This window comes from Balaenoptera borealis, assembly GCF_965194805.1.
Source record: "Balaenoptera borealis genome assembly, chromosome: 1".
Lineage (NCBI taxonomy): Eukaryota > Metazoa > Chordata > Mammalia > Artiodactyla > Balaenopteridae > Balaenoptera > Balaenoptera borealis.
Window position 1 is genome coordinate 167,360,004 of NC_138860.1, and position 27,531 is coordinate 167,387,534.

Sequence of the window (27,531 nt, forward strand, 5' to 3'; positions counted from 1 at the left end):
TTGGGTAGGCGCCTGGTAAATGTGAGTTGAATCAGAGTCCTCTCCATGCCTGAACTCTCTTCTTCAGAAAGAGCGTTGCCCAGGGTGGTGGCTGCGCTTTAAGCCTCACTTCTCATGCTGGAGTGGAAAGAGGTGCCTCATTAAAAGGACTGGCTGGGTTCCGACTGAGGAAATGGGTTTCTGTCTGTGTCTTTTCTGCAATACAGTTCACACGAAAGACAGGAGGTTGCAGGGGTGTAGACACCCCCTTGATTAGATCTGGCTCCGGCCATCCCTCCCCTGTGCAAGTGAGGACACAGATCTCTCTTCCAAGCCCTGGAGTCTGGGCAGGGGAGTCGTGGTTGAGATGCAAGCTCTGCCTGTGGCCGGAGGGGAGTGGTCCTGAGGCTCCCAGCACGTGAGCACGTGCTGCCGGGCTCAGTGCCAGAAACACTGTGGGGCTCAGTGTCTGCCCGAGTGGGCCTGGCACCTAGATGTTCCTTTAGATGTCATCAGTCACACCGTCATTCTCTTGGGGTGCCACAGTGGGGTGCACGCCTCTGAATCTCTCTCTCCTGACAGCCTGACAGGTACGTCGGTCCCAGACCTCATTGTCAGCACCAACCATCAAATGTGGCTCCTCTTCCAGACCGACAGCAGTGGCAGCTCCCTGGGCTTCAAGGCTTCTTACGAAGGTAACTGCTGTTGGGGAGCCGATGAGTCAGACGCTTGGGGTCTGGTTTGGAGTCAACAAGCCCTGGGTTCGAATCCCGGCTCTGCCCTGCACTAGCTTCCTCTCCTTAGGCATGTTATTCAACTCCTCTGAGTCCCAGCCTCCTTCTTTGTCCAGTGGGTCTCCTGGGCTGTTTTGAGGATTATCTGGGATCAATCACACACATCAGTTCCATCCTGGGTTCATACCTGGCTTGTGTAGACCTTTGAAAAGCCCCATAAACTTTCTGAGCCTTGCTTATTTTATAAAATCTTTAGACTGGAGACAGTAGCTTCCCAAGCTACCCTATTTGGGTGTCATAGTGATGAGTGACTGTGTGCACAGGGCTAGGGACAGACACGCACCGTTGGTGACCTGAGGAGGATGCAGACGCGGGTGACCTGCATCTCTTGGCGGGAACAGGCATTAAGGGAACGGCAAAGTCTGGGGTCCAAGAGATGCCTTTACCATCACCCCTCCATGCACTGCCAAGCCTCCTGATGACTGCTGGTGCAGACCCCACAGAAGGTGGAGCGGAGACCATCCCCCGAGCATTTGTGAAGGCCCTGTTACGTATCCGACCCTAGACCAGCACTGGGGGAACAGATGCATCAGATCTAGGCCCTTGCGGCAAGGGGCCTGCGCTAGCATGGTAAGACAGAGGAGAAAACAAACGAGCTATTATTAAAGCAAGATCATTGCAGCAAACAGAACCAATGGGAGCCCAGAGAAGGGGCAGCCATCCTTTCTGGGGCATCGGGAAAAGCTTTATCGAGAAAGTGAGCTTTAAGTCTTTAAAATGACTAGAGAGACAGGCGGCAGTGGAGGGGGAGAGAAGGCATCCGTCCCCACCCCGTTCGGAGACGTGATCATTCTACACGGGACTATTTAGGGTCCAAAGGACTCTCACTCTGCTCGTGTGACTCACACCCCCAGTGGACCACAGGCTCTTCCTGTACCAGGACCTGGATTCTGTCACCAAACTGGGTATACAGGACATGTATTAGTGTCCTAGGGCTGCCCTAACAAAGCACCACAAACTGGATGGCTTCAACAACAGAAGTTTATTCTCTCACAGTTCTGGAGGCTAGAAGTCTGAACTCAAGGTGTCAGGAGGGCCACGCTCCCTCTGAGACTGTGGGTAGACTCCTTCCTTGCTTCTTCCTAGCTCCTGGTGGTGGCCACCAATCCTTAGCTTGTAGCTGCATCATTCTCATCTCTGCCTCTGTGGTCCCACGTCCCCATGTGTCTCTCTCCTCTTCTCATAGGACACCAGTCATGTTGGATTAAGGGCTCACCATCTTAACTTGATTTCGTCTGCAAAGACCCTATTTCCAAATAAGGTCACATGCACAGGGACCAGGGGTGAGGATTCAGGGACCAGGATATTTTTGGAGAATACGATTCAACTCATAACGGGAGGCTAGCCCTTATCTCCTGCAGGAACACTGTCAAACCATGATATGCCCACTGGGGTAAGGATGATGGATGTACTGTTCGAAGAGTAGGAAACATGCATCTAAGTGAGACAGGACAGCAGACAGAGAACACCTATTGGGTGACAACGTGCAGAGTTCAAATCCCGGTTCTGTCACTTTCCAGCTCCATGGTGAGTCAGGGAGCCTGTCTGGGGCTCTGTTTCTTCATCTGTGAAATGGAGATAATAATACACCTTCGGGCACAGGGCTTCTGTGAAGATTAAGTTTAGATAAAGAATGTGAAAATTAAAATGTTGCAAATTACAAGGTGATTAGTGAGGTGTGAGTGAGTACATAGGTAGTTAAATGAATGGGCTCTTCTGGCACATAGTTATATATACGCAGCTGTGAGGCAATGGAAAGAGCCCCAGACGAGAAATCAGGAGACCTTGATTCAGGCCCAAGCCCTGGCCCTCACTACTTTGGAGATGGGAATGGGTTTAGACTCAAAAGTTTCTAAGGTTTCCCCATTTCAGAACTTCTACGGATATTCAGCAGTGAATGTTTCCAGAAGTGGGGAGGAATGATTCTGTGCCATCCACATTCCCTAATCTTTCCATATCTTATTCATGGCTTGGATAAGACAAAAGTCACATGAGCTTGAGAGGGATGATGGTACAACAGTCAGCAAACAGCGTGCAGAAAGCTCTGGATGGAGTGGAGTAATTGGCTAAATTACCAGGATAAGATGAAGTGGGAATAAATATCAAGTCCTGTTTGAAGTTTCAAAAATATTAGCTACTAGAATTTATCCCAGGGAGTGAGTGTGGCTTTATTCTATGCTGATCAGTCATCAGAGAACTGGGCATAGACGTGGGGACCTCAGCTTGAGATGGATAAGGAGAGGACTTAAAGTCAAGCCCAGCGAACAAGGTTAACAGCCCACTGAATGTTTATTCAGGGGAAAGTGGACTCGGGGGAGACTTGAGAGCTGTGTCCAAATATTTGAAGGGCTGTTCTGTGGGAAAGAGGAATTAGGCTTATTTGGTGTGATTTCATTGGAAAAGAAAGGGACATATCATTTGTTGAGAGCCTATTACGTGCCAGAAGCTGGGTGTTCATTGTCTCGGGGTTTTCAAACAGTGTCACACAAAGACCTGGGGTACCCTCGGGGACCACCAAGGTGGTGGGACAGGGGATGCCCAGCAGGGAGACCTCTGACCCTGCCTCCGTCTCCTCTTCTCCTCCTGTAAACCTTCTTCTAAGAGGGGATTTGTAGCTAAGCACGAGTTTGAATAGTACCGCTTCATCTCATGCAGCGCTCACAGCTATGTGATGATGGCTGCTTTTCTGTAGAAGAGGAATCAGAGCCTCAGAGGGGAAGTGACCTGCCCAGGGCCACACAGAAATGTGGGACCCGGCAGAGTCAAGATTCGACGCTGGGTCTCTGTAGCTTGAAAGCCCATGATTTTCTCTTATACTGGGACCCTCCCCAAGTTACAGAATTTCAATTCCTTATAAAATCTTTATAGAAGCCAAAGCTTTGCCCCAGTCAGATGGGCCATGAGTCCAGTCAAATAAGTCATGAGCCTGGGTTCCTTGTTACTAGAGATTGGGATTAGGTCATTTGGCCATTTCACTCAGCCAGTATTGATTAAGCTCCTGTTATGTGACCAGAACGAGGCTAGGTACTGAGGCGACAATAGAAGACAACATAGACTTGGCCTAAAAACATACGCTGTGTGACTGCTGGTCACAGACTAGGTGTGGGCCGGACTTCTCCTCGGAACCATGACAAAATAGGAAGAGAGAAGAGAGTCTGGACGTTTAGACCCCTCACTAACCCACAGGGGCTACACGGGTTCTGTGCACAGAGGCAGCAGCTTCTGTGAAGATAGAACAGACTCTGGAATTGGACCAGAGCTGGTGAATCCCAGCTTGGCCCCAGCTGTGTGACCTTAGGCGAGTTATACGGTCTCTCTGAACCTCAGTTTCCCCACTCATAAAATGGAGGTAATAATGCCGACTGTATTGCATTGCTGTGCAGTGTTATGAGATGAGATCACGAAGTCTCCTGGCACAGCGCCTGGCACAGAGGTGCTGTCCCCTGGGGGCTGAGAAAGTTCCGTGATGACCACTGCCCTCCACTCCGGGCTGTGCCCTCTGCGGGCCCCGTGGCTCCCTGCCTGTCCCCCAAGTGGCCCATGGTTGCTCTGATAGCCCCGGTCCTAGGCCCCTGCCTCACCCTCACTCCCCAGACTGGCTGGGAAAGGAGGTGGTTCATGGTGGCCACTGTGTAAAATGTGAAGGCAGACATGGCAGAAGACAGACCCTGGTCACCAAGGGCCTCAAGGCCTCATAAGGAGTTCGCACTTTGTTCAGGGGGAAGAAGAGCCTGGGAAGGGTTAAATGTCAGGATGGGCCTGCCTTTCCCTTCTTGTCCTTCCACCTTTGACCTTTGTTTGAGGGTGACACCCATGGGTCTCACACCTTCATGGCGAGATGCCCTCTTCTGTGGAAGAGGTGGGTGGTCGAGTTCCCTGAGGCCCTGATATGACTGTGTCCTTTCCCATCTGCTCTGGGCTTCTCTCCCTGCAGCCTTCTAGGTCCCCTCCACCCTCCTAGCTACTCCCCCTAAGCTCTTGCATGGCTCCCCACTTTCCCCTCAGGGCAGGCACTTCTCAGGCTCTCAGCTTTCATCCTCTTTTTCTAGAACCTTCCACCGTTGATCACATCTACTCCCATGACTTCAACCTCAGCCTGAACCCTGGTGACTTTCAGATCTACTCCCCACTTGCATGTCAGTCTAGCTGTGACACATCTTACATAGCTTCCCCCTCGGACATCTCAAGCCCACCCCATCTGTCTTAGGTCTATTCTGGCTGCCATAACAAAATACCGTAGACTGGGATGCCTGAATAACAGGAATTTATTTTCTCACGATTCTGAAGGTTAGAAGTTCAAGATCAGGGTTCTGGCTGATTCGGTTTCTGGTCCGGGCTGGCTTCAGATGTCTGCCAGATGTCTTTCTGGCTTGCAGATGGCTGTCCTTTCACTGTGTCCTCACGTGACCTTTTCTCGGCGTGTGCACATGGAGGGAGAAGAAGAGTGCGAGTGCGTTGTCTGTTCTTATAAGGACACTAATCCTATCAGATCAGGGCCCCACCCTAGGACTTTGTTTAACCTTTATTACTTCCTTAGAGGCCCCATCTCCAAATACGGCCACGCTGGGGGTTAGGACTTCAACATCTGAATCTGGGGGAGACACAAACGTTCAGTGCATTAACACCATCCCAAACCAAGCCCTCCATCTCCAGCCCCACACCCCCTGCTCCCATGTCCCCATCCCAGTGAACAGCACCACCATCTACACCATCACTCGGCCTCATCTCCACGTCCTCATTCTCCCTCCCCCACCTCTGACTCGGTCCCCAGATTCTGCCAGTTCTCCCTCTGCGGCGCCCCAGCTCCTCTGTCATTGACGTGGCTAGGCCCTCGTCACCTCTCACCTGATGACCACACAGTCCTCCTACCCAGCATCCCTGACTCCAGGCCCCTCCCCCAGCCCCACCCATCTGCCTCTTGCAGCTCAGTGATCTTCCTAGAATCCAAATCTGGCACAGTTCCCTGCTACTTAAAAAAAAAACAAAAAAAAAACACAAAACTTTAATGACAACTTCTCACTGCTTTCAGGATAAAGCACAGTCATTCATGTGGCATCCAAGGCCCTCAATGATGATAATTCCAAGCCAAATTCTGGCTCCTATGAACCCATTCTAGGCAGGTTACAGTTTATTAATCTATCTGGTCCTACAGGGCCTAGCCCAGTGCCTGGCACAATCGGGCACCCTTCCTCTACACCCTCTCAATGCCCTTTTGTCCCGCTTTACCACCTCCCGGCACTCAGGTGCCAAGAGCCCACATTCTTCACTGTCCCCATAGACTCTGGGGTCAGACAAACCCACTTTATAATCGAGTTCTGCCATTGGCTCTGTGTGTGATCTTCAGCCGATCCCTCCGCATCCCTGAGCCTGAGTTTTCTCATCTGTGAAGAAGGGCTGATAAACGTTCATCTCACAGGGGTCTTGCGAGGATTCCGTGCAGTGAAGCCTCCGGCATGGGGCCTGGCATTTAGTAAGCACTCAGTTTAAAACCCTGATCCCCTCCTCTGCTTCCCCAGTCCTGCAGCTCTTCTAACCTGCACTCATGGCCCAAAGCTTCAGAATTATCTCCACCCCCATCTTAGCCCTTCTTTTATCCCAGCTCCTGGGGAATTCCATGCAGGACAGGCATCTCGGCTCAGGGATGGGGGGGTGGCCGGGATGCATGTGTTCCACAGGTGGCATGAGGCGTTTGAGGGCAGAAACCCCCAGGCGTACCTGGCCCCATCAACATCAATACCCCCTCTGCCCCTGTTCAGGTAGAGAAAACCTTCCTTAGGGCAGGCAGGTGACACTGCAGCATCACCACCACCCACCCCCCCAACCGCCGCGCATTAAAAGTGTGAGCTCCTGGGTGGGAAAAGTTGAGGGATTTATTTCCCAGAAATACTTCTCATTATGCTTGTCACAATCCCAGGTCAGGGTGGGGGAGGGGCCTCCAGCTCTGTCAATATCTGAGTCTTTGGCACCTAGAAACTCAGGCCCCCTCCATGAGGGCAGCCAGCTGTAGGAAAGCATTCATATTTGCAATTGCTCTGCTTCCCAGCAGAATAAGAAATATTTAAGGAACAGGCAATTAACACTTACCAGAAACATTATAAAATTACATACAACTTGCTAACAAGTTTTAGCATCAATCTTGGAGCCTCTTCACTTCCTGACTTGGAGCCTGGAATCTGGCAGCCTAATGCTAAATCTCGGAGGCCGGCCTAAGGGAGGAAGGAGCTGGGACCCTCACCCTGGAGATATGGAGAAGCAGGGCAGCGGAGATCATGCAGAAAGGATGCCCAATAGTCCAGGGGACTTGTGTTGGAAATAAGGTCACCTGTGTATTCAACATCATCTAGGCCCCTATTATGTGTTACAGACACTGTTCAGACCACAAGGGGATACAAGGATAACAAGGCAATCTGTGCCTTCACCCAAGTCTTAGTCTGTCTTCATTAGAATCCAGGAAGTATGAGAAAATGTGGAAATATCAAGGAGGGGCAGCTAACCTTACTTGAGGGCATCAGGGAAGCTCCCTGGAGGAGCTGGTGTCTGAAGCTAAGACTCGCTTATAAGATGGAAGGGAGTTGGTCAACATCCCAGAGAGAACAGGTTGACTTAGAAAGCCTGATCCCCTAGGGTTGCCTAGGGTTGAAGCTAAAACTTCCACAGAATAAAGTTTGAGAGCAAGTAGGGGGAAGATGGCCAAGTCTAGCCTTCTGCAGGCGGTGCCTGCATCCCCTTCTCCAGAACTGAACTCTGGTGGTGGCACCGGGAGGCCTCCTGAAGGAGATGGTGTTGGAGCTGAGCTTGAAAGGAGACCAAGGGCAGCAGCCCGGCATCCTGACTCTGCTCCTTTTTGGACCCTGCCTTTCCTCCAATCAGAGCGTCAAGCACATGGCCATTTTCAGCCTCCAGTCTGCAATTTTCAGGACCTCTGTCTCTTCTTACTTTATCCCCATAAGCTCAGAGGCCCAAACTTTCCAACTTCAACAAGGAATGACACCAGGCATGTTCCTAAGATGCTCACTGAGTTTCCATGATACCCTTAAAGCTTCCTCAGGCACTGGGACCTAGAGGTTTGCTAGATACAGGCAGCAGCTAACCCCTCTCAGGAAGGCCCAGTGGGACCCACGCTACACACGAGTCTTTCTTGGCCCCCGGGAGGCAGGGGTGCTAAGCAGCAAAGGATGCTGCACCTTTAAAATCTGGCAGGAAGCCATCTGTCAATGAGATGTACTCTTTAAATACATGGGCTTTTGCAGATGGCAAGCTCCAGTTTGGGGCTGGTACAGACAGCTTGGGGGCAACCTGGATGTCCTACATGTTTGTCTTCACCCCGTATTCACCATATTCACCCCTGTTTCCCAACCTCCTTCAGTCTGTGACACACCCATGACAGTGTGGTGGAGGAAAGGGATGGGAGGGACGAATGTCACCCACCTCATCCACCCACATCTCCATCCCATTCATGAAAATTGTGTGCAGAGAACGATGCACAGACTCCCAGAGATACATGTACAGCTGCCCTCTGTCTCTTGCCTGCTTGCGCCCTTCCCATCATCAGTAGAAAAGTGGAGTGGGATGTGGTTCCCAGGAAATCCATGAGATCCAGGCATGCCCAGAGGTCGTCTTAATGCACCAGAGATGTCCTGGTCACTCATTAGGAGTCTGTGCTGGTTGAACAATTGGTCTGGAGGCCTCAGGATGCATAAGGCACTGCGCTTGGTTCTGGAGGTAGAAAGAGCAGAAGGGGTGGGACCCCCGGCTGTAAGGAGCTGATCCCGGCTCTTCATGGTCTCCCAGACCATCTCTCCAGCCTCATCTCCTTTCATCATCACATCCTGCCACATTGAACTTCTAACTCTTCTCCAGAATTGAGAAAATAAATAAATAAATAGTTGTCCAAGGGGGCTGGGAGTGAGAGTGAGAGTGAGAGAGAGCTCCTTAGGCTGCCTGGGTGATTCAAGGGTACAGCCCCAAGGAAGCACTTGAGCTGACACTGAGAGATGATTCTTTGTCTAGTGGACAAGTGGGGGGTGTTCATGAGGAAGAGAGGACAGCGGGTACCAAGTTAGAGCCATGTGAGAGCCGGCTGGGCTCTGCCAACAATGGGCCAATAATGACCTTGAGGAAACACCTCCTGGTTACTGGTTACGTGCCATGTGCTGGACATTTTGACAGTTGTCTTATATACATAAACTCATTTAATCCTCAAAACAACCCTGCAAGGTAGCTGTTATTATTTCCATTTGTGTATTACAAGTGACAAAACTAAGACTCAGAGAGGATACGAAAGGTACCCAAGGTCTACTACTTAGCGTCAGAGCCAGGATACAGATCCAGGACTTTCTCAGAGTCCTCACCTTCGCACTATTTTGCCCCCTGCATGTGGCTCCGTTTTGTGGTGAATCTCAAGGTCGGAGATGGACAAAGAGGAGGCTGGGGTGGGAGGGGGTAGGCAAAGGTAGTGCCATGCTAAGGAGTTAGGGTTTTTATCTGTGGATTTTTGGGAAGCCATGGAAGAATCAATGAGCAGGGCACACTAATGATCAGATGTTTGTTCCTGAGCGATCTCGTGCTGCTTTGCAGAATGCGACAGAGTAGAGGGAAGGGGCAGGGGAACAGCCCTTGCCTAAACGCCATGCCCAGGTGAGGAATTGAGAGGGGTGGACTTAGGCGGTGAGGGGAAGAATGGAGAGTAGAGGGTGCAGGGATGTCCGGGAGGAGGAGCCGCCAGGAGGTGGTTAGCGAGGGCTGTGATGGGGAGGGGAGGGCAGAATCCAGGCTGATTCCTGTGTCTGCCTGGGCAACCTCCATGAAGCCTTTTGCCTCCCCCAGCCCCAGCCCGAGACCGGAGCTGCCTCCCCTTCGCCCCCAGAGGTTGTGTGGTCAGGTACACACCCCGTCCCGGCCCCCATCATTTACTCTGTAACTATCTCTAGAGCCACCTGACTGTGAGTGGTCCAAGGGCAGGGGCCCTGGGTCAGGCAGCTCTGTATCATTAGCACTGAGCGTGGCATTTGACACACTCCCCGTGCAACACGTATCAGCTGTGCTCACACACTGAGCAGTGTGCTGTCTGTGCTCCAGACGCCGTGCTAAGTGATCAACAACACACAACTGACGCCTGCCTCCATAGGGCTTCCCTTCCAGTGGGTGGGGAGATGAGAAACGAGGAAGCCACCTGACAGCCAGCGGGGCGCCAGTGGGGGCTGAGATGGTGAACCAGGTGGTCCCTGATGCCCCAACAGGCAGTAGGCTCCAGGAGAGCGGAGATTTTTGCCCTTTTTTCCACCGCTATACGTGCAATGTCTAGAACAGGAACTAATGAAATGAATAGAGGAATGCTTACAATCGGTGCTACAAAGAAAAAGACCAGGGTGCCAAGAGAGCAAAGGAAAAGGGAAACATCTAAGGAGAGAGGTCAGGGAAAGCACCTTGAGGAGGTGACGTCTTAAGCTAAAGTCTGTAGCATGAGCAGTCGGCCGTGTGACCTTGGGGAGGAGGGGAAGCTGCAGCCCGGGCTGAGGGAACAGTGAATCAGTGAAGGAACAAATGAAGTCCCACCCGGTTGGAAAGGCAGCAAATCGTAGCCCATGGTCGGACTCTCCTCTCCCTCTACACGGTGCTGCCCTTCTTGGAGCACGTCCAATGGTGAATTTATACAGACACGAGAAGCAGTTCCTTCTCTACAGACATTGTCATAAAAGAGGATTCCAATTTGGAATCACAAATTGAAAAACCTGGGGAGAAGACAGTCAGGTTGATCACAGACGATAGGAATAAAACAGCGGAGAAAGGGGAAAGCAAATATGCAGAGCCCAGTTGTGATGGAATTCTGAGGGTCTTTGAAGCTCGCATCTTGTGTTCGCCAGCTTGCTTCTGGTCAGCAGAAGGACGGAGAGAGAAAGATAAACACTTATAGAAGGGAATTCTATTAGGCCAGATAACAGGAAGCTGCATGCATGATTTCCTCCAAGTCAGAATCTGGCTTATGGATTTGCACTTCTGGGCCCTGATGTCAGATTTGGTCAGCACCTGGCCAGGAGGGTCAAGGTCACATGCCTTTTCAGGCAGGGCCGTGGAGCCCAGGGAGTCCCCTTGCGGGAGGGCAAGGGGACTTGGTTCCCATGTGTCCCCAGCAGGGGTTGGCGCTGGGCTTGGAGGGAAGATCCAGACCAGGACGAGGGTGTCTGAGGCCCAGCCCCCAGCCCCTCTGCCTTCCTGAAAGGAACTCTCAAACCCTCGAACCACCCTGCTCTGTTCTTCCTCTCCCCCGACCTGGTCCTGATTCCATGGTCTGCACATGCCCCTCTCCAACGCCTTGGACCTCTTTGCCAAGTGCGCCCTTAAACCTGACTTCCCCGAGGTCACCCCTACCCAGGAGCCCTCTCCAGCACTAGCAGCTCCTGTCCGCTGGCCCCGGGAACTTCACATTTGAGCGGTGGGCTCGTGCGCTCGCTCTCCAGCGCTGTTCCTCCTACGTGCAAACCCTTCTCCTTTGACCTAGGCTGTCTCCACCTCTGCCACTCGCTACCCTCCTCATGGATGTCGCCAGCCTCTTCCTCTCCACTCTGAGTCTCGCCATCACCTTGCCTCTCGTTTCTCAGCCTTCTCCCATCCTGTCAGTGCGGACCTTGCTCTCTGGCACCTCTGAAGCCTTCACTCCACCCACCCGCTCTGGGGCCCCTCGTCCCTTCCGCTCCTCCACCCGTTCCTCCCTCTACTCCATTCACCATCCTTCTCTTGGCCTCTCCATCCCCATCCCCTCCCCCTCCTCCTCTGTTCACTTCCTTCCTCCTTCAGCCTGAGACCCTTGCATCACACATCAGCCATTCCTTGAACAGTATCCTTGACCCCCTGCCCACCGCCCTGCCATTTCTCCACGTGCACGTGAACCAGGTTCTGAGGGATCTGCGATAAGCCACACAGCCCTGCTCGGTGGCAGCACCCCTGTAAATGAGCTGTCTCCACCCTCTGTGGAACCCAGGGTGCATGACAGTCCTTCCAGCCATGATTCCTCTTCTCCAGGTGACTGTTGCAGACGTTCTTGTCAACGTCGCATCCTTTTCCCCACAACTGGTCCCTCACCTGCAGCAAACATCATGACACGTCCTCCTGCTTCACTAGGAAAGTAGAGCCTGTGTCATCACAAGATCTTCTTCAACCTCCCGCTGTCCTACCTGAAAGCTCGCTGTGATCACCTCTTCCCTCTTCCCCCCATCACGAGGGAAGGGCAGCTTCCTGGGCTCTAAGGTGAGCCCCCCAGCGTGCGCTGGGCCCCGGCCTCCTGCTTCTCCATAGCCTCGTGCTGTCACTGCCCATTCCAGCTCACCAGTGTCTCTCATTCAGTTATATGCATTCATATTCTCTCTCTCTCTCTCTGCCCTCCCCTAGCATTTAATCATGGTCAAGTTTCTTCGACCTTAAAAAGCCTCTTCAGCTGCCCCCTCAAGGCCATATTCCTCATAAGTTGCCACCTGAATTCTCCCCATTGCTTCACTTCCAAGAAATGTCTTCTTTACGAGTCATATACTCTTCCCGGATCGTCTTCCTCTTTTCCCGTCAGTGCCGGGCCGGCCCCATCATCACACTCAAGTCTCCTGCCAGTATCCAGTGAGCTCCTTTCACTGACCTGCTTTCCAGTCCTTTCTAAACTTCCCTGCCACATTCGATGCTGTTGGTCTCCTTCCTGAAACTCATTCTCCTCTAAGCTTCTGGAGCTCCGCTCCCCGCAGGATCTTGGACTAGCCTTCTGCTGGTCCCTGCGGTGTCCCTCGCTGTTCTGTCCGGACTGATGTCTCCCCTTGGGTGGTCTCATTCTTCTCATGACCCTCTGTGAGCTGAATCCAAATTCTGTATTTCTAGACCAGATTTTCCTCGTGGGCATAAGACCCACGTAGCCCCTTTCTACTAGGTTTGTCCCCGTGGAGGTGCCGAGTGACCCTCCAGCCCTGCTCCTCCTCGTGCATCTGGTGAAGATGAAAGCACACCCGGTACCCAGGCCAAGCCCTGCAGTCATCGTAGCCCCTGCCTCCCCTTTATCCCCTGTCTGCTCACTCGCAGTGTGGCCTGTGGCGTCTTCCTGCTTTACACCTCCCAAGTCCTCTGCCTGTCCCCATCCCCTCTGCCTGTCCCCATCCCCTCTGCCTGTCCCCATCCCCTCTGCCTCTCCCCATCCCCTCTGCCTCTCCCCATCCCCTCTGCCTCTCCCCATCCCCTCTGCCTGTCCCCATCCCCTCTGCCTGTCCCCATCCCCTCTGCCTCTCCCCATCCCCTCTGCCTGTCCCCATCCCCTCTGCCTGTCCCCATCCCCTCTGCCTGTGCCCATCCCCTCTGCCTGTCCCCATCCCCTCTGCCTGTCCCCATCCCCTCTGCCTGTCCCCATCCCCTCTGCCTGTCCCCATCCCCTCTGCCTGTGCCCATCCCCTCTGCCTCTCCCCATCCCCTCTGCCTCCCCCCATCCCCTCTGCCTCTCCCCATCCCCTCTGCCTGTGCTCAGTCCAAGATGCTGTCAAAACAGCTCCCAGATCACTGAGAGCCTCCCTCTAGAACGGAACCTCCGTGGCGGCAGGGCCTGTGCCTGCCTTGTTCTCTGTCGCACCCACAGTGCCCAGCACAGTGGCTCATGCTAAGGAGACACTCAAATGTTTGTTGAATGAATGAATGATCTCCCTGCCTCCAGAATTGCTGCCCCCAGACCGTTCTCCAGGCAGCAGTCAGGGTGACTTTTTAAAATCCACACTATGAAATGCCAAGTGGAATGAAACCCTTTCCTGAGCCCCCATTGCCTACACTCTGAAGTCCAGTCTCGTTAGCAGCTCGAACAGGCCCTTTTGTGGGTTGGCCCTGCCTGCCTCTTCCAGCCTCGTCTCTCATCACCTGGCGGAAAGTACTCATGCTTGTGGAAAGTCAATGTGACATGGTGGTGAAGGGCCCTGGAACCATACAACCTGGGTTTGGACCTCAGATTCACCATTTCCTGGCTCTGTGACCTTGGATAACTACATCACTTCTCTGTGCCTCAGTTTCCTCACCTTTAAAATGGAGATAATTGTACCTAGGTCACAGTTACTGTAAGGATGAAATGATTCACTATATGTAAAGTTCTCAGAGTGGCTGCCAGCACATAGTCAGTGCTAGAGTCATTAGTTCTGTAACTAAAAGTTCGTTATGATTGTAACGATTAGCTAGTTATCGTCACTTCTATCATTGCAGTCCTGCAAACAGCCTCTGAGACTCTGCATGGGCTCCTCCCCCACCTGAAGGGTCCTTCCTCTCCTCTCCCTCCCACTGATGCCTTTCTCTTCTTCCCAGCTTTATTGAGATGTAATTAACATATAACATTGTGTAAATTTAAGGTGTACAACATGTTGATTTGATATACGTGTATATTGTGAAATGATTACCACAGTAAGGTTAGTTAACGTACCCATCACCTCACCTTACAGTTTGTGTGTGCATTTGTGTTGAGAACTTTTAAGACCTACCCTCTTAGGAACTTCCAAATATACCATACACTGTCGTTAACCAGAGTTAACCACGACGCTGTACATCATATCCCCCTGACTTATTCATCTTATAACTGGAACTTTGTATCCTTTTACCACCTGCACCTATTTCCCCCACCCCACCCTTGGCAACCACCATTCTATTCTCTGTTTCTCTGAGTTCATTTTTTTTAGATTCCACATATAAGTGAGATCATATGGTATTTGTCTTTCTCTGTACAACTTATTTCACTTAGCATAATGCCCTCAAGTTTCATCCATGTCACAAATGGCAGGATTCCTTCTTGTTTGTGGCTGAAAAATATTCCATTGTATGTGTGTGCCACATTTTCTTTACCTGTCCATCCATCAGTGGACATGTAAGTTTCCATGGCTTGGCTGTTAGTAAATAATGCTGCAGTGAATCCCACATACTCCTTTCACCTGCTGGCTCCTACACAGACTTCAGGCCTCAGCTTAAACATCCTCCAAGAAGGCCTCCTCCGAGAAGCCTTCCCTGATGCCAGGGTTGGGATTGGGCTGAGATGAGAGAGACACTCCCCTTGGGCATAATTTTAAGAGAGGCACCAAAGAACTCAGTAATTAAATAATATTTTAATGTAGTATTTTTTAAAAACCAAGATTAATGCAAATTATCCATGATAAAAAAAATAACATTTCAATAATGACAGACTCTGTTGGCCAGGACTAGGGTGAGACAAGTGAGGTGAGCTGTGCAAGTGCTGGGTCGGATCTGGTCTTTTTATTAAGTTCTGGTGTTCTTCTTCATGTTGGATTTGATTTATATGCATCAATTTTGATTTTCTAAAAACAAAATATTGTACTAAGATCGTATTTGTCTAGATGGCTGAGTTTTTGGTGCTCCCTAAGATTTTGTGTGCAAGGTTAGTGCCTCACTTCCCGCACCCTGTTTCCAGCCCCACCCTCCAAGTTTGAGTTCTGTTGCTCCTCCTGGGCGCATCCATGGCACAAATCACCCTGTGTCGTAAATACTTGCTTCCTTGTCAGGATTGTTCAGTCCTTGAGACCAGAGCCCACGTCCAGGTCTCAGGTGTCTGGCACAGGGACTGGCACACAGTAGGTGCTCATTATATGCTCTGATCGCACTGACGGCAGGAGAAATTGGATGGGTGTGGAACAGCCAGGCCTGCACAGTGGAGAGGGCTGGGCAGCTCCTTCCTCCCGCTCAGGATGTTTGTTCTCTGGAGCTGATCACACCTTCAGAGCAGCTGCTGTGGTCTAAGACGCAGGCAGGTGGACCCCGCATTTACATCTTCTACAGCATGCGGGGATCTCACCAGGACACCTTAAACCTGGGTCATGTCCCAGGCAGTGAGCCCCAGCTCTGTCTTCAAACACCAGGTACCTCCTTCCAGGTCTCAGGGTGCCCACAGTGACAGTCCTCGCCAGGGCCTCACGCCCCAGAGAGAACGTGTTTGGGGACACCGGAAGAAAGAGGGCCTTGCTGCTCGCTTCTGCAGGCTGACTTGTCCTGGGGCCCGTCTTCCGTTCCTCCCGATCCCCTGGGGCTCTGGGACCTGGAGCCAAGCGGCCACCTTCCTGGGAATGCCTCAGTGGCTGCCTTCCCCCAGGCCTGGCAGGAGAAGAGCCAGCTTCAGAGGAGGGTTGAGGTGTGCTTTCAGGCTGTGTGTAGAGGGACAGGCCAGGGGCACGTGTGAGCTGACCCGCCCTTGAGTCCTCAGGCCTGGTGTCTGCTCACACAGACCCCTCTTCTCCCCTGAACCCAAGGACTCTTGCTGTTTGACTTAGATCTCTCTCCCTCTTTCACACACACACACTCCTACAATCCCAGCCAAAGAAAGCCTTGTTCTGCCAGTAGTAGGGGAACCATGAATGTGACAGTCAGCAGCCCATCCGTGTAAGGCGGCAGTACTCGGGGCTCACCTGACCAGCCCACAGGGCCCAACAGCTGTGGGAAGAAAGCTTTTGCAGAATCACCCGTGTCAGGGCCATGCACAGCAACTTCGGGGACTAGGGCTCCTGACAGCCCATAATGGTGCCTACGGAAAATGCAGGGTCCCTTTGGCCTGACAGTCCTGGGAAGGTGTCCAGAAACTTCCCCTTACTCCAGCCGCCTCTCTCCCGAATCATAGGACTCCTGCCGTCCTCACCTCACCATCTGTCACATCAGTCATGACTCGCGTCCTTCCTGCAGGGTGCCTTCCTCTCTAGGAGCAGAGGTCCTCCTCCTCCCCCTCCCTCTCTCCTGCTTCTTCCTCACCCCCTCCCTGCCCCTTCCTCCCCCCCTCCCTGCCCTTCATCTCTCACAGCACCAAGCACGGGGCTGGTGGAAGCGGGGGCAACTCCGGAGGAAGCTCCGGGGACTTGGCCAGGACAGACTCCTTTCCTGGAACGTCGGGGTCCTGATTGACTCTGACACGAGGCAGCCAGCCCATCGTGCCCCCTGAGCCCAGACCCCCAGAGCTGTCTCAGGGAAGCCACTCCCTGTCTGATTCACCACTGTTGAATCAAATGAACTTTAAAGGCATACTTAATGAGTCACGTGTTTCATTTTACCTGCTCCCGTCTTAAATTGAATTAAAAATGTATCTTCGTGAAAATGCTTCCATATCAGAAGGCAGTGAATATTGATTCTCACTGAATCTCTGGCTGGGGGAAAGGCAAGCAGCAAAGCGTCAGCGACCTTCTCATCTTGCGCTCGCCTTGGCTGCTCAGGAAGGGACTGAGCTCAGAATCTATCAAGTGACGTGAGTAATCTGAATGCAAGTCAAGTCAGTAAAGATCTCTCCAAACTGTGAGCTTGTGAATTCCTAGGACAGGTGTCTCACAAAGAATGTAGACCCGCCTTCCCTGAGTGAAAATATCCAAGCACCTGGAACACTCTGTGTGGACATAGAGTCCAGGCATTTGAGAGCAGGAGGGCCTGATCCTCCCAGGATGCTGTTTTAAACACGACCTTGCAGGGTTTCTCATCAAAAGCCCACCTGGGTCCCTCCGAGCCCAGCCTCATGGCGGAGGTGCAGCATGGGCTTCAGCTCCGAGAGGCATGGAGTCACCATGTGTCTCTGTTTTCTCTTTTCCTGTCTTGCAGAGATCGAGCAGGGCAGTTGCGGAGATCCTGGCATACCTGCCTACGGCTGGAGGGAAGGTTCCTGGTTTCGCCACGGGGATACCCTCCAGTTTGAGTGCCAGCCGGCCTTTGAGCTGGTGGGGCAGAAGGCAATCACGTGCCAAAAGAATAACCAGTGGTCGGCTAAGAAGCCAGGCTGCGTGTGTAAGTGAGCGGGGAGGGGGCCGCTTCGGGGTCTCCACCGAGAGGCCAGGGGCCCATTTCCTAGCTAATCCGGACCCCATCCTTGGGAACCTCGTAGGTCATAACCGTAGCTTCACTCTGGTTGGTTTCTTCTCCTTCTCAAAACGTTGCTGGCTGAGTCCTCATTTCTGGCAGTGACGTGGATCGTAGCACTGAGAATGATTACTCTTGACATTTGGGGGCCTTCTTCAACGCCGTCTTACTCTCCCTGGTGACCCTTGAGAGCAACGTCAGACCCCGACATTTCCTCCTCACCCTTCTTGCTGTCATTGACGCCATGTAGTCGAGCCAGGGCAGAAGGTGCTGGCGATTTCGTAAGACTGTAGACTCTGTGCCAGCCTTGGGGTACCACGAGACACCATGGCCTTGCGGGGATATATACAAAGTTACATCAGATTGCTTCCTCTTGCATTGGATTTAGGGAGGGATGGGGATCAAGCTGTCTTTGAATTGTTGATCTTTCAGAGGAAGGGTTGGAGTTGAGTGCTCTGTTCTCCGGAGATAACAAGGAATCCTTTCTTCCTTTCTCTGGGACGGTCTGACCTCACTTTCCGGCGCAAAGAATACTTTAAGTCCTGGGTCCCAGGGAAATTGGCAAGTGTAAGGGGACTGTGTGTAGAGGAGCAGGCTTGGTCTTTGTTGAGAAATCAAAGGTTCTACCTCTCGGGGCTGTCACCTCTTCTTCTCCCAGCCCTTGCCACTGCCCCTCTCCGTCTCTTACAATCTGCTTCCCTCAGGGAGGGGCAGACAGACTGACCCTCTGATCTTTCTTGCCATCTCAGTGGGCTTCTCAGGGCCTTGGAGTGCTGCCTCATAGAGAGTGGTTGCCCCTTGGGGCCGGGGAGAGGAATGACATGGGAGACTATAAGGGAGTATCTGTGATGACAGAGAGTTTGGCATGTGAGTTGATGAGTTGGGTCATACCACGGTGATTCTACTTTTCAAACAAAAAAATCGCTTTGTGTAGTTGACAAAGCATTTTTGATGACTTGTGAGCTTATGTAAAAATTCTTGCAGAGGTTTAAAGATCAAATCGTTCTTAGATACACATTAAGCAAACCACCCTTATTGAAAAAAATAAAATTGCATGAAATTGGCTGCCCATCTCTGGCCCAAGGTGGTTAGATATGTGTACCCTGAAAGCCAAGGGGACCGGAGGGGCAGGGGAGGTTAGCAGGGGGCAGCTCCAGGCAGGCAGGAACAAAGGGCCTGACAGTCTAGAAACGAGCCCAGGGCAGAGTGGGTGGGTGGAATGGAGTTCCACAGGGTGCGTCGGAGGCAGGGCCTCAGAAGACAAAGGTCCAGACTGTGGGAGTCCCAGGTAGTGTGGGTGTTCCATCTCTGAAATCCATCTAGGTGAAACAAGGCAGGGAGAACAGGAAAGGGTCAGGCCTCTGGGGCAGAGAGCTGGCAGGAGGGAAGTGTGTAGCAGAGCCAGCCAGCCACTTGGAACCAGGATGAAGTTCCCTGCCCCACAAGCTGAGAGATGCGGGGAGCAGAACGCTACTGGGGGTGGGGGGGTGGGGTCTGTCACTCAAGCCCTCCAGGAATTTACTTGACCCTTTGGCTCTTAGAAGTAGTTTCAGGAAATCGTTCTAGAACCTTCTGTAAGTGCTGCTCAGCAGGCCCCTCGTTTCCAGGAGGAAGGCTGACGGGATGCTGGGCACTGCTTACAATCACCTGAGAAGAGATGAGGGCAGAGCAGTCCTGGAAGACATGGGGCGGTGCTCTCTGTGGTTTAAAATAAGGAAGAGGAGCCCCAGGCTTACTGATGAGAACCGTGAAGCAGGCACTCTGGGGGGCTAGGATGGCATTTCTTCTTCTGGATGATTCTGGGAGATGGGGGATGGTATCCCCAAGGTACTCCCATTACTCGGGCTTTTCTGCTCATTTGGGTGTAAGAGACACAGCTTGAGTCTCAGGGGTGCTGGCTTCAGTGGAGGAGGCCAGGGAGAGCCAGCTGGCCCCAGGCCTTTGCACCACAAGCAAGGTCACGAGTGAGTGCCATCTGTCAGCTCTCTACTGAGTACCCAGCCCCTAAGCTGATGCATCCCTAGGTCCTGGGCTTTGCCCTCAGGTGGTGAAAGATGGTACTAAGAAAATCCGGGCGCTCTGAGAGAACTTTGGATTCAACATCTGGGAGACCTGTGTCTTAGTCCCAGCTCAGTTTTGTGACTATGGCCAGGGCAACTTCTCTCTGGACTTTGGTTTACTAATCTATCCGATGGGGTGGCACGCCCCAAATTCTAAGCCTCTATGATCGTATTTACAGAAAAAGACAACTATGACGTGGATAGTCCTCACGTTTTCCATCGTGAATATTTGGAAACCACTTCCTAAACTGGGTCATTTACAGAGCAGCTCATGCTTCAAGGGATAAAGTTAAAATGTGGCGATCTGCTTCTGATCCCAGATCAAATATATCATAGTGTGTGATCTGCAGAAAAGGGACAACATCTGTAAGCAGTTATAAAAATATAAAATAGTACAGTCAGCCTCTGTGTTTTATAATGTGGTCATAAATGTACATAGAAAAGCACCTCTAGCAAACGTTAGCTTAAGCGTCCTAAATTTTAGCACACATTAGTCACGATAAATATTAACACAATATTTAGCAAACCGTACTGTTCTTTCCTTCTGAGGGTTTAGAAGAGGATTGGGGGGATGTTTTGATGGCTCCAATTTCTTTGAACAGTTGTCCAAAAAGTGCACAGCAATGCATTGTTCTTCTCTTGAAACATTTTCTTCAAAACAGTTCCTTACTCGGGAATTGCCTGCCGAGACTACACAAATACACTGTTGCCTTCATGTTCCAAAACATTTTCTGTAGCAAGCAGGGACTTCAGAATCATTTCGTTGGCTTTCGAGCTGCCCTCACAGCAGTAGATGCTCAGTAGATGGTCTTTTTTTCACTCGGTTTTAAAGATGATGATGTTTCTCGCAGTGAAAAGCATTTTGAAAGAAAAGACGGAGCCAGCTTCTCTCCTCTTACTCTCTCTTCTTCCTTGGCTAATTCACATCTCCAGGGATCACTGCTCCAAATCAGGTGGCACCAGTGCCACTTTCCATCCATTCAACAGTATTTACTGCGTGTCTACCCCGTGCCAAGCGCCAGGCATTGGAGTCAGAGCTCTTCGGGCTCTGCCTGGGAAACATGCTCAACCTGGGCTCCTGGTGAGAAAGCTCCCCGCAGGTTACACATACTCTTCACCTTCCTCACAGGGACATCGAGAGCCTGTCCACTTATTCCTCCACAACAAGAGATACAAGGGAAGGAAGATACAAATAACTCTCATGGTGGTTTGCACAACACTTGATGCTTTGTTGACAGGCTAGCAGAATACTTCACACTTCATAAGGAAGCCAGGAAACCAATTATCAGTCCATTAACAGCCACTTGCAGAAGAAGTTTCAAAACAGCCTTCACCAGAGAAACGCCAAGACTGCACAAATGCCAGCTTCCCTTCGCCATTTTGTAAACCACCACGAGAAGGTGTGAATCCTAATTGCTCAGTTCCTAATGTATATGGCATAGGTGTGAAATGGGAATATACTGAGATGTATACAGTGCGAGTTACAAATCAGCAGCCGAACCTTGAGAGACCAAGGGAGGGAGAAGTGGGTCCTCTGGGGCTCAAAGAAAATGTCACAGATGATACGGGGCTGGAGCTGGGCCTTGAAGGGTTGGGAGGTAAAGGAGGGTGCTTCACACAGGGACGCTACGGGAAATGGTCCTCTCCTAGCACACTCCTGTCCCTTGCTCCCTGTGTTCCTCCCCCTAACCATCCCCACACTCTGGACACACACACACACACACACACACACACACACACACACACACACACACACAGGTTGCTGGACAGAGAAATGGATTGAGTCCTAGGGTCATCAGGATCCTCAGCCTCAGCACTACTGACATTTGGGGCCAGATGATTCTTTTTTGTCGGGGGCAGTCTTGTGCATTGCAGGGTGTTTTAGCAGCAGCCTTGTTCTCTACCCTCTAGAAGCTGGTAGCACACACACCCACCTCCCGCTGCCAGTTGTGACAACCAAAAATGTCTCCAGACGTTGCCATACATCCTCTGGGGGAAAAAAGCCACCCAGGATGGAGAACCACCAGTCTAGGATAACCTAGTCTTGTCAACTTCTAAATACAATGAAATCTGTATATTTGCATTTTGTGTTAGATCGTGATTAAAATCTATAGAGTAGTGACAGTGAGGAAGCATGGGGTAAGGGAAGATGCCAGCATTTATTACATGTTTTATGTCATTGGGAAGATAGGCATCTTCCTTACAACGTTATGGAATATTTATTCTCTCATTTTTACAGATGAAAACAAAGCTCAAGGAGACAAGGTACATAGGCTCAGAGGTTATAGAACCATTAAATGATGGGCTGGAATTTGAACTATTACTTGACAGGGCAGGCTTCTACTCCAGATCCTGTACTCTCTCTATTGCACCAGACATCCAGAATCCAAGGGGTCATCTGCAACAGGAGAAACAGGGAAGTCTTAGGACAACAAAATTCGTCCAGACTACAGAAACAAACTGTTGTCTGTGTTACCCCCATGAAGTAACAGAGATTGACAAGTGTGAAACAAATTCATGAAGGCTAGATCCATGACCCTTGTTGGGACTACATCAGTATTTGCACACCAGTATGCAATATACTGGTGTCAAAGGCATTTCCTCATCTTTATTTTTTCTCATTCCTTCTACCCATCCATTTATCCATCCATTTTGATTTATTGAGCACCTGCTATGTACAGAGTCAGCTGCATAAGAGGGTATGGCTTTTCCTGGTAAAATTCTAAACTGGAGGGCCTCTGGGGATGATCGATCCTGCTCAGCTCGAAGTGGTGATCTCTTAGTGCCATGTCCTATATAATGTGCTGTAACTCTTTCAATAAGTATCTGGGGCTTAAGGGCCACTACTCAACACAGGCTTTTGGTATATTCTAGTATTTTAAAAGTTTAAATGAATAAGATACTCTTAATTCATTTCCTTAATCATTTTCAAATTTGGCCATTCCTTTTTGATTCTTATGCATGTACACACATATTTCGGATGGTTTTTTTTTTTTTTTTTTTTGGCTGTGTTGGGTCTTCGTTTCTGTGCGAGGGCTTTCTCTGGTTGCGGCGAGCGAGGGCCACTCTTCATCGCGGTGTGCGGGCCTCTCACTATCGCAGCCTCTCTTGCTGCGGAGCACAGGCTCCAGACGCGCAGGCTCAGTCGTTGTGGCTCACGGGCCCAGTTGCTCCGCGGCATGTGGGATCCTCCCAGACCAGGGCTCGAACCCGTGTCCCCTGCATTGGCAGGCGGATTCTGAACCGCTGCGCCGCCAGGAAAGCCCTCGGATGGTTTTAATCAAAGTGAACATACTGTCTCTCATTCTGTCTCTTCAAGTTCACATTATATTGCATATCTTGCCATGTTACTACATGTCTTTTGTAGTTATCATTCTTCATGCCTATAGAATATTCTGTCTAGTGAGTGGACCATAACTTAGGCTACCAATTATGTTCAATTATTTTTATACAAGGCTATAATGAACATCCTCAAGTGTATGGCCTTTTTTTTTTTCTTCTCTTGAATTATTTTCTTAAGATAAGTTTCCAGGAATGACGTTTTTGGGCCAGAGTAGAAACATTTAAAAATACCTCTTGATGTATACTCCTAGGTTGCTCCCCAAAAATGTTGTGCCAGGTCATAATGTCAACAGCAAAAGCTTTAAGGTTAAAAATAAGATTCGTATAATACATGTCCTTCCCATCCAGAAATATGGCATAGATTTCTCTTGTGTTCATCTACTTCCCCTTTTCTAAATATAACAACTTTGTGGTTTTCTTCGTATAGGTCACATATATCTCTTGTAACCTCTACCAGCATCGCCAAACCTCAAGTATTTGTGCGGCCTTTTAAAAATTGCTAATTTAATAGGTATAAGTTGAATACATCCCTCCAGCATACCCTTGTCAACTTGCGCAAAGTGCCAAATGTTATGATAAGTGCTGTGAATGTAGAGACGAATTGAGCACAGCCCTTGACTTCAAAGAGCTCGCTCTAACATGAAGATAGAGATAATTATGTAAATTAAAGTGGGCTCTTGTGGTTCAAAATTTAGCTTTTCAACTAGAAAGCACTGGTGAATCAGATGCATTTAGAACCTGCCCCATGAAGATTCATTCTTTTATTTAACACATATCCATTGGGGGCCAGCGATGGGGCAGGCATCGCAGTGGGTGTGGAACAGGGAAGCAACAGCCCCTCTGCTCTTAGAGCGTAGACTTAGGTCATCGCTATTAGAATAGTTGGGGCTCAAAGAGGGGAGGATAGATTTGAAGCCCTGCTGGGAAGGGAGCTACCCTAGTGGCAGTACTGGGTTCTGAGAAAAGCCAGGGTGTCTGGACCTCTGCAAAAGGAGGATGTTCATTGGATACATTGACACATATACACACACCTACACACACGTGTGCACACACACATGCACAGTCTGCATACTTGATTTGCAGTGGTTCCTAAAGGGATTGGCTGCTGCCGAACATGGGTGAGTGAAAGAAGAGAGGTGGGGTCCATGGGAGTAGGGTCTGGAGAGACTGGTTTGTACCCATGGCTGGAAGCATGCCCCTGTTGGAGCAAGAGGTATGAAAGTGGTGTCAGGATTTCCATTACAGGACCCTGGACAGAGGCTCCAGTCCTGGCCTTTCTCTAGCTGGCCTGGGTCCAGTCCTGCCCAGCAAGGACATGGGGCATTTGCTATTTGTAACCCCTGTGTAACAACTGTCTGTCCTGACGTGTGGCTGCGAGAGTATCGTGTTGGTATTTTCCTTTCCAATTTGAAGGATCTTTCTATTTGATACACATATCTTCCCAATCTCTAGCTTTCTTTTTTCTTTCTTTTTGTTTTGCTATTTTACATTGTACAGTTCTTTTACATTTTTATATAGACAAATCTCTTGATATTTGTGATTTCTTTTCAAAGCTGACAAAGTTATCATTCTGCCACAGATCTAACAAACAGCTTGTTGTATTTTTAGTTATTTGTCAGTAATTTGATTTTTTTAAAAACATAATTTGTTAATCCATCTGGAGTTTATTTAGATGAATGCATGATATTGTCCAAACTATTACACAGTTTTCCAACACGATTTATTAAGTAATTCATTTCCCTTTTGATTTGAGGGAAGTGAATTGTTCTATCACATTCTGAATCCTCAAATGTAGTTAAGTCTGTTTCTTGACTCACCACTTTGTTCTGCTGCTAATTTCTATCTTAGCACCGGTGTTGAATAATTTTAATTGTTGTTTTATAATATGTTCTAATATCTGGCAGAGCTGGAAACTACTCCTTCCTCCCTTAATTATTTTCTCTTTCAGAATATTCATTGTTATTCTCATCTGTTTGCTCTTCAAGATTAATTTTAGAATCATTTTGTCATAGTAAAAAAAAATCCTATTGGGATTTTGTATGTGTGCTCCTATTAAACTATAAATTAACTTGAGGAAAATAGGCATTTTTATACTACACAGCCTTCCCATCTAGAAACATGGTGTGTCACTCTCTTTGTTCATCTACTTTCATTTTTCTAAATATAACAGCTTTGTGGTTTTCTTCACATAGGTCACATACGTCGCTTGCTAGCTGTATTTTTAAACAGGCAGGTGCTTTTTCACTCCTCTCCCACCTTGACCGCAATGCCCTGTGCACACCTGAAGCATGTCCCATTTTCCCTCCTCTCTGTGGCTGAATCCTGGCGTTCCCCCTAAATATATAATCCCAGATTTTCCAGGACAAGTGCAATTTCAAGCATCCTTTCCTTTATCCCAGAAAATGTGATCACAATAGCTAGAGTCCTTGGAAATTGCCTCTTTCAAATGTTCAGAACCAGAACTGGGATCAGCTGAGGTTTGAAGACGTCAGCCTCGGTGTGAGGGATAATATTCCTGGGAACTGTTTGTGATTGGGGCAGGGGCTGTGATCACAAGGACGGTGTGAACTTCCTCCGCTGATGTAATGTTCTCCTCATTTCTCTGGGCTGCCTTAAAGGTCCCATGAACACACACGTGGCCCCGGGAGAGAAGCAGGGAACCTGGGGGTTGCTTTGGTCCAAGTTTGTCAATTTCAGGTCCATTCCTGGAAATTGAAAACCAGCGTGTGTAGTTCTGGGCCCCCTTCCTCTGCTACCCAGGCCCCCAGCACCTGGACCCTGAAGACGTGTGGTCTCACTGTGCTAGTGATGAGCAGAGCTGGGGGCGCCTGCTCTGTAGAAGGACCCCAGTAATCCAAAGGGGTCAGTTCCTTGAGCAGAAAGTCCTGATGATGGCAAGAGCTGGGAAGCATCTCTGTCTGCTCCTGCAGTGGGGAATGGGCACTGCAGTCATGGCTGCGAAGCCTACCAGGACCACAGGGGCAGCCTGGGAAAGGTAACCCAGAGTCGAGGGGGGCCGAGGCTCGGAGAACTAACCCTGAATGAAGGGATGGCTCACATAGGGGCCGGCCAGCACTTCCAATCAGAATATCCAAGGAAGTAGAGTCAACACTTGTCCTACCAGGCCAGTGTGGGTCCTGCATCGCTTGTTACCCTTATTCTTCAATAGGCAGGTACTTGATGGGTGAAGGTGGCTTCTGGGTTGGATCAGGTCCTCACCCAGGGGAACAGGGTCTACTGTGCAGCGTATCCCAGCCCCAGCAAGAGGCTGCAGTTTCATTAAGAGCTTTACTCACAGCAGGGACTGCAGAGGAAACCAAGAACCAGAACAGAAGCCCAGTCCCTGAGCTGGGGCACACGTGGTGGGGCAGGGGTGGCAGGTGGGGAGGCGCCTGAAACTCTGTGGGCCTGTGGGTGTGCTGGGCTCCTCGGAAGCCCACCAAATGCTGCCTGTATGAAACCAGACTCACATCTCAGCCCACTGGTTTGAGGGGGCGGGACTTCCCCATGACTGTCAGGCGTGGCTGGGCTGGGCTCAGGATCTGGCTGTAAGAAGTGAGTCTGTGGAATGAAAGTGTTCAGTGTACCTGGGTAGGGTCTCATCAGGCAAAGACTGGATGTGAAGGGATGGTTCACAAAGGAGGCTACCAGCACATCCAAGGAAGCAGAGTCAACGCTCTTCCTACCACGCCAGTGTGGGTCACAAACAGCACTTGTTACCATTATTTTTAAATTGATACATTATGGGGGAAGGAGGTATCTTTGATGGCCCTGCCCAGTACAAAATAGACCCAACCCAGCTAATCGTGAGAATCACTCATAGGCTTTTTAAAATACAGAATCGTGGTCTCATCCCCAGAAATTCTGATGCAGCAGGTCTGGGATGGGGCCCAGGAATGATTGTTCTAAAGCCTTCCTAAGTGATCTAGATCAGATTAGTGAACCCCACTAATAGGGAGTACCTACTGTGTGCCCGTGGCTTGCAGGGGTGTTTGGGATCATTCCTGGGGGGCTTGGTCCCCTGTCAAGATGGCAGCCTCTTGAGGCATGGGGCTAGGATGTACGTGGTCATATATGTTGTGGTCATATGTTGTTACTATGAGGCTGGCCAGGCTGAGGCTGCCATAACTCGGGTGGTTACGATGGTGGTGGCCTTCTGGGGTCCAAAGAACGTTGACCTCAGTATTGATATCCTAGTGAGGCATGGGATGCAAAGCTCAGTACTGTGACATTACAACTCGATGTTGCGATTGCCTGCCTTTCATTTCTCTGAATGCAGCAAAAGGTGGAGGGGAGGGGCTGCTATACACCCGACAGTCGGAAAAGGGAACTGGGAAAGGGATGGGCATAATTTTAACATGGTTCTTGTCTGCCAAGAGCTCATGGTCTAGTGAGTGTGACAAGCACATACTTTTATTATAAAGCAATCTTTGAATTAGTGCAATTTATAGATGTGGCCACAAAGTGCTACCAGTATGTAAGGAAAAAAAATTTATTCCAGTTGGAAGATTCTCAGAAGATTTCTTGGA

General features: G+C 50.2%; 1 protein-coding gene across 2 annotated transcripts in view; it reads left to right on the plus strand.

Moving 5' to 3' along the window:
• Window positions 1-27,531, plus strand: part of CSMD2 (CUB and Sushi multiple domains 2) — a 658,464-nt gene that overhangs the window by 357,384 nt on the left and 273,549 nt on the right. For both annotated transcript variants that reach the window (XM_082362533.1, XM_082362534.1), the window contains exons 12-13: window positions 562-674; window positions 17,346-17,528. In XM_082362533.1, the coding sequence (XP_082218659.1) occupies window positions 562-674; window positions 17,346-17,528 (296 nt within the window). The remainder of the gene's footprint in view (window positions 1-561; window positions 675-17,345; window positions 17,529-27,531) is intronic.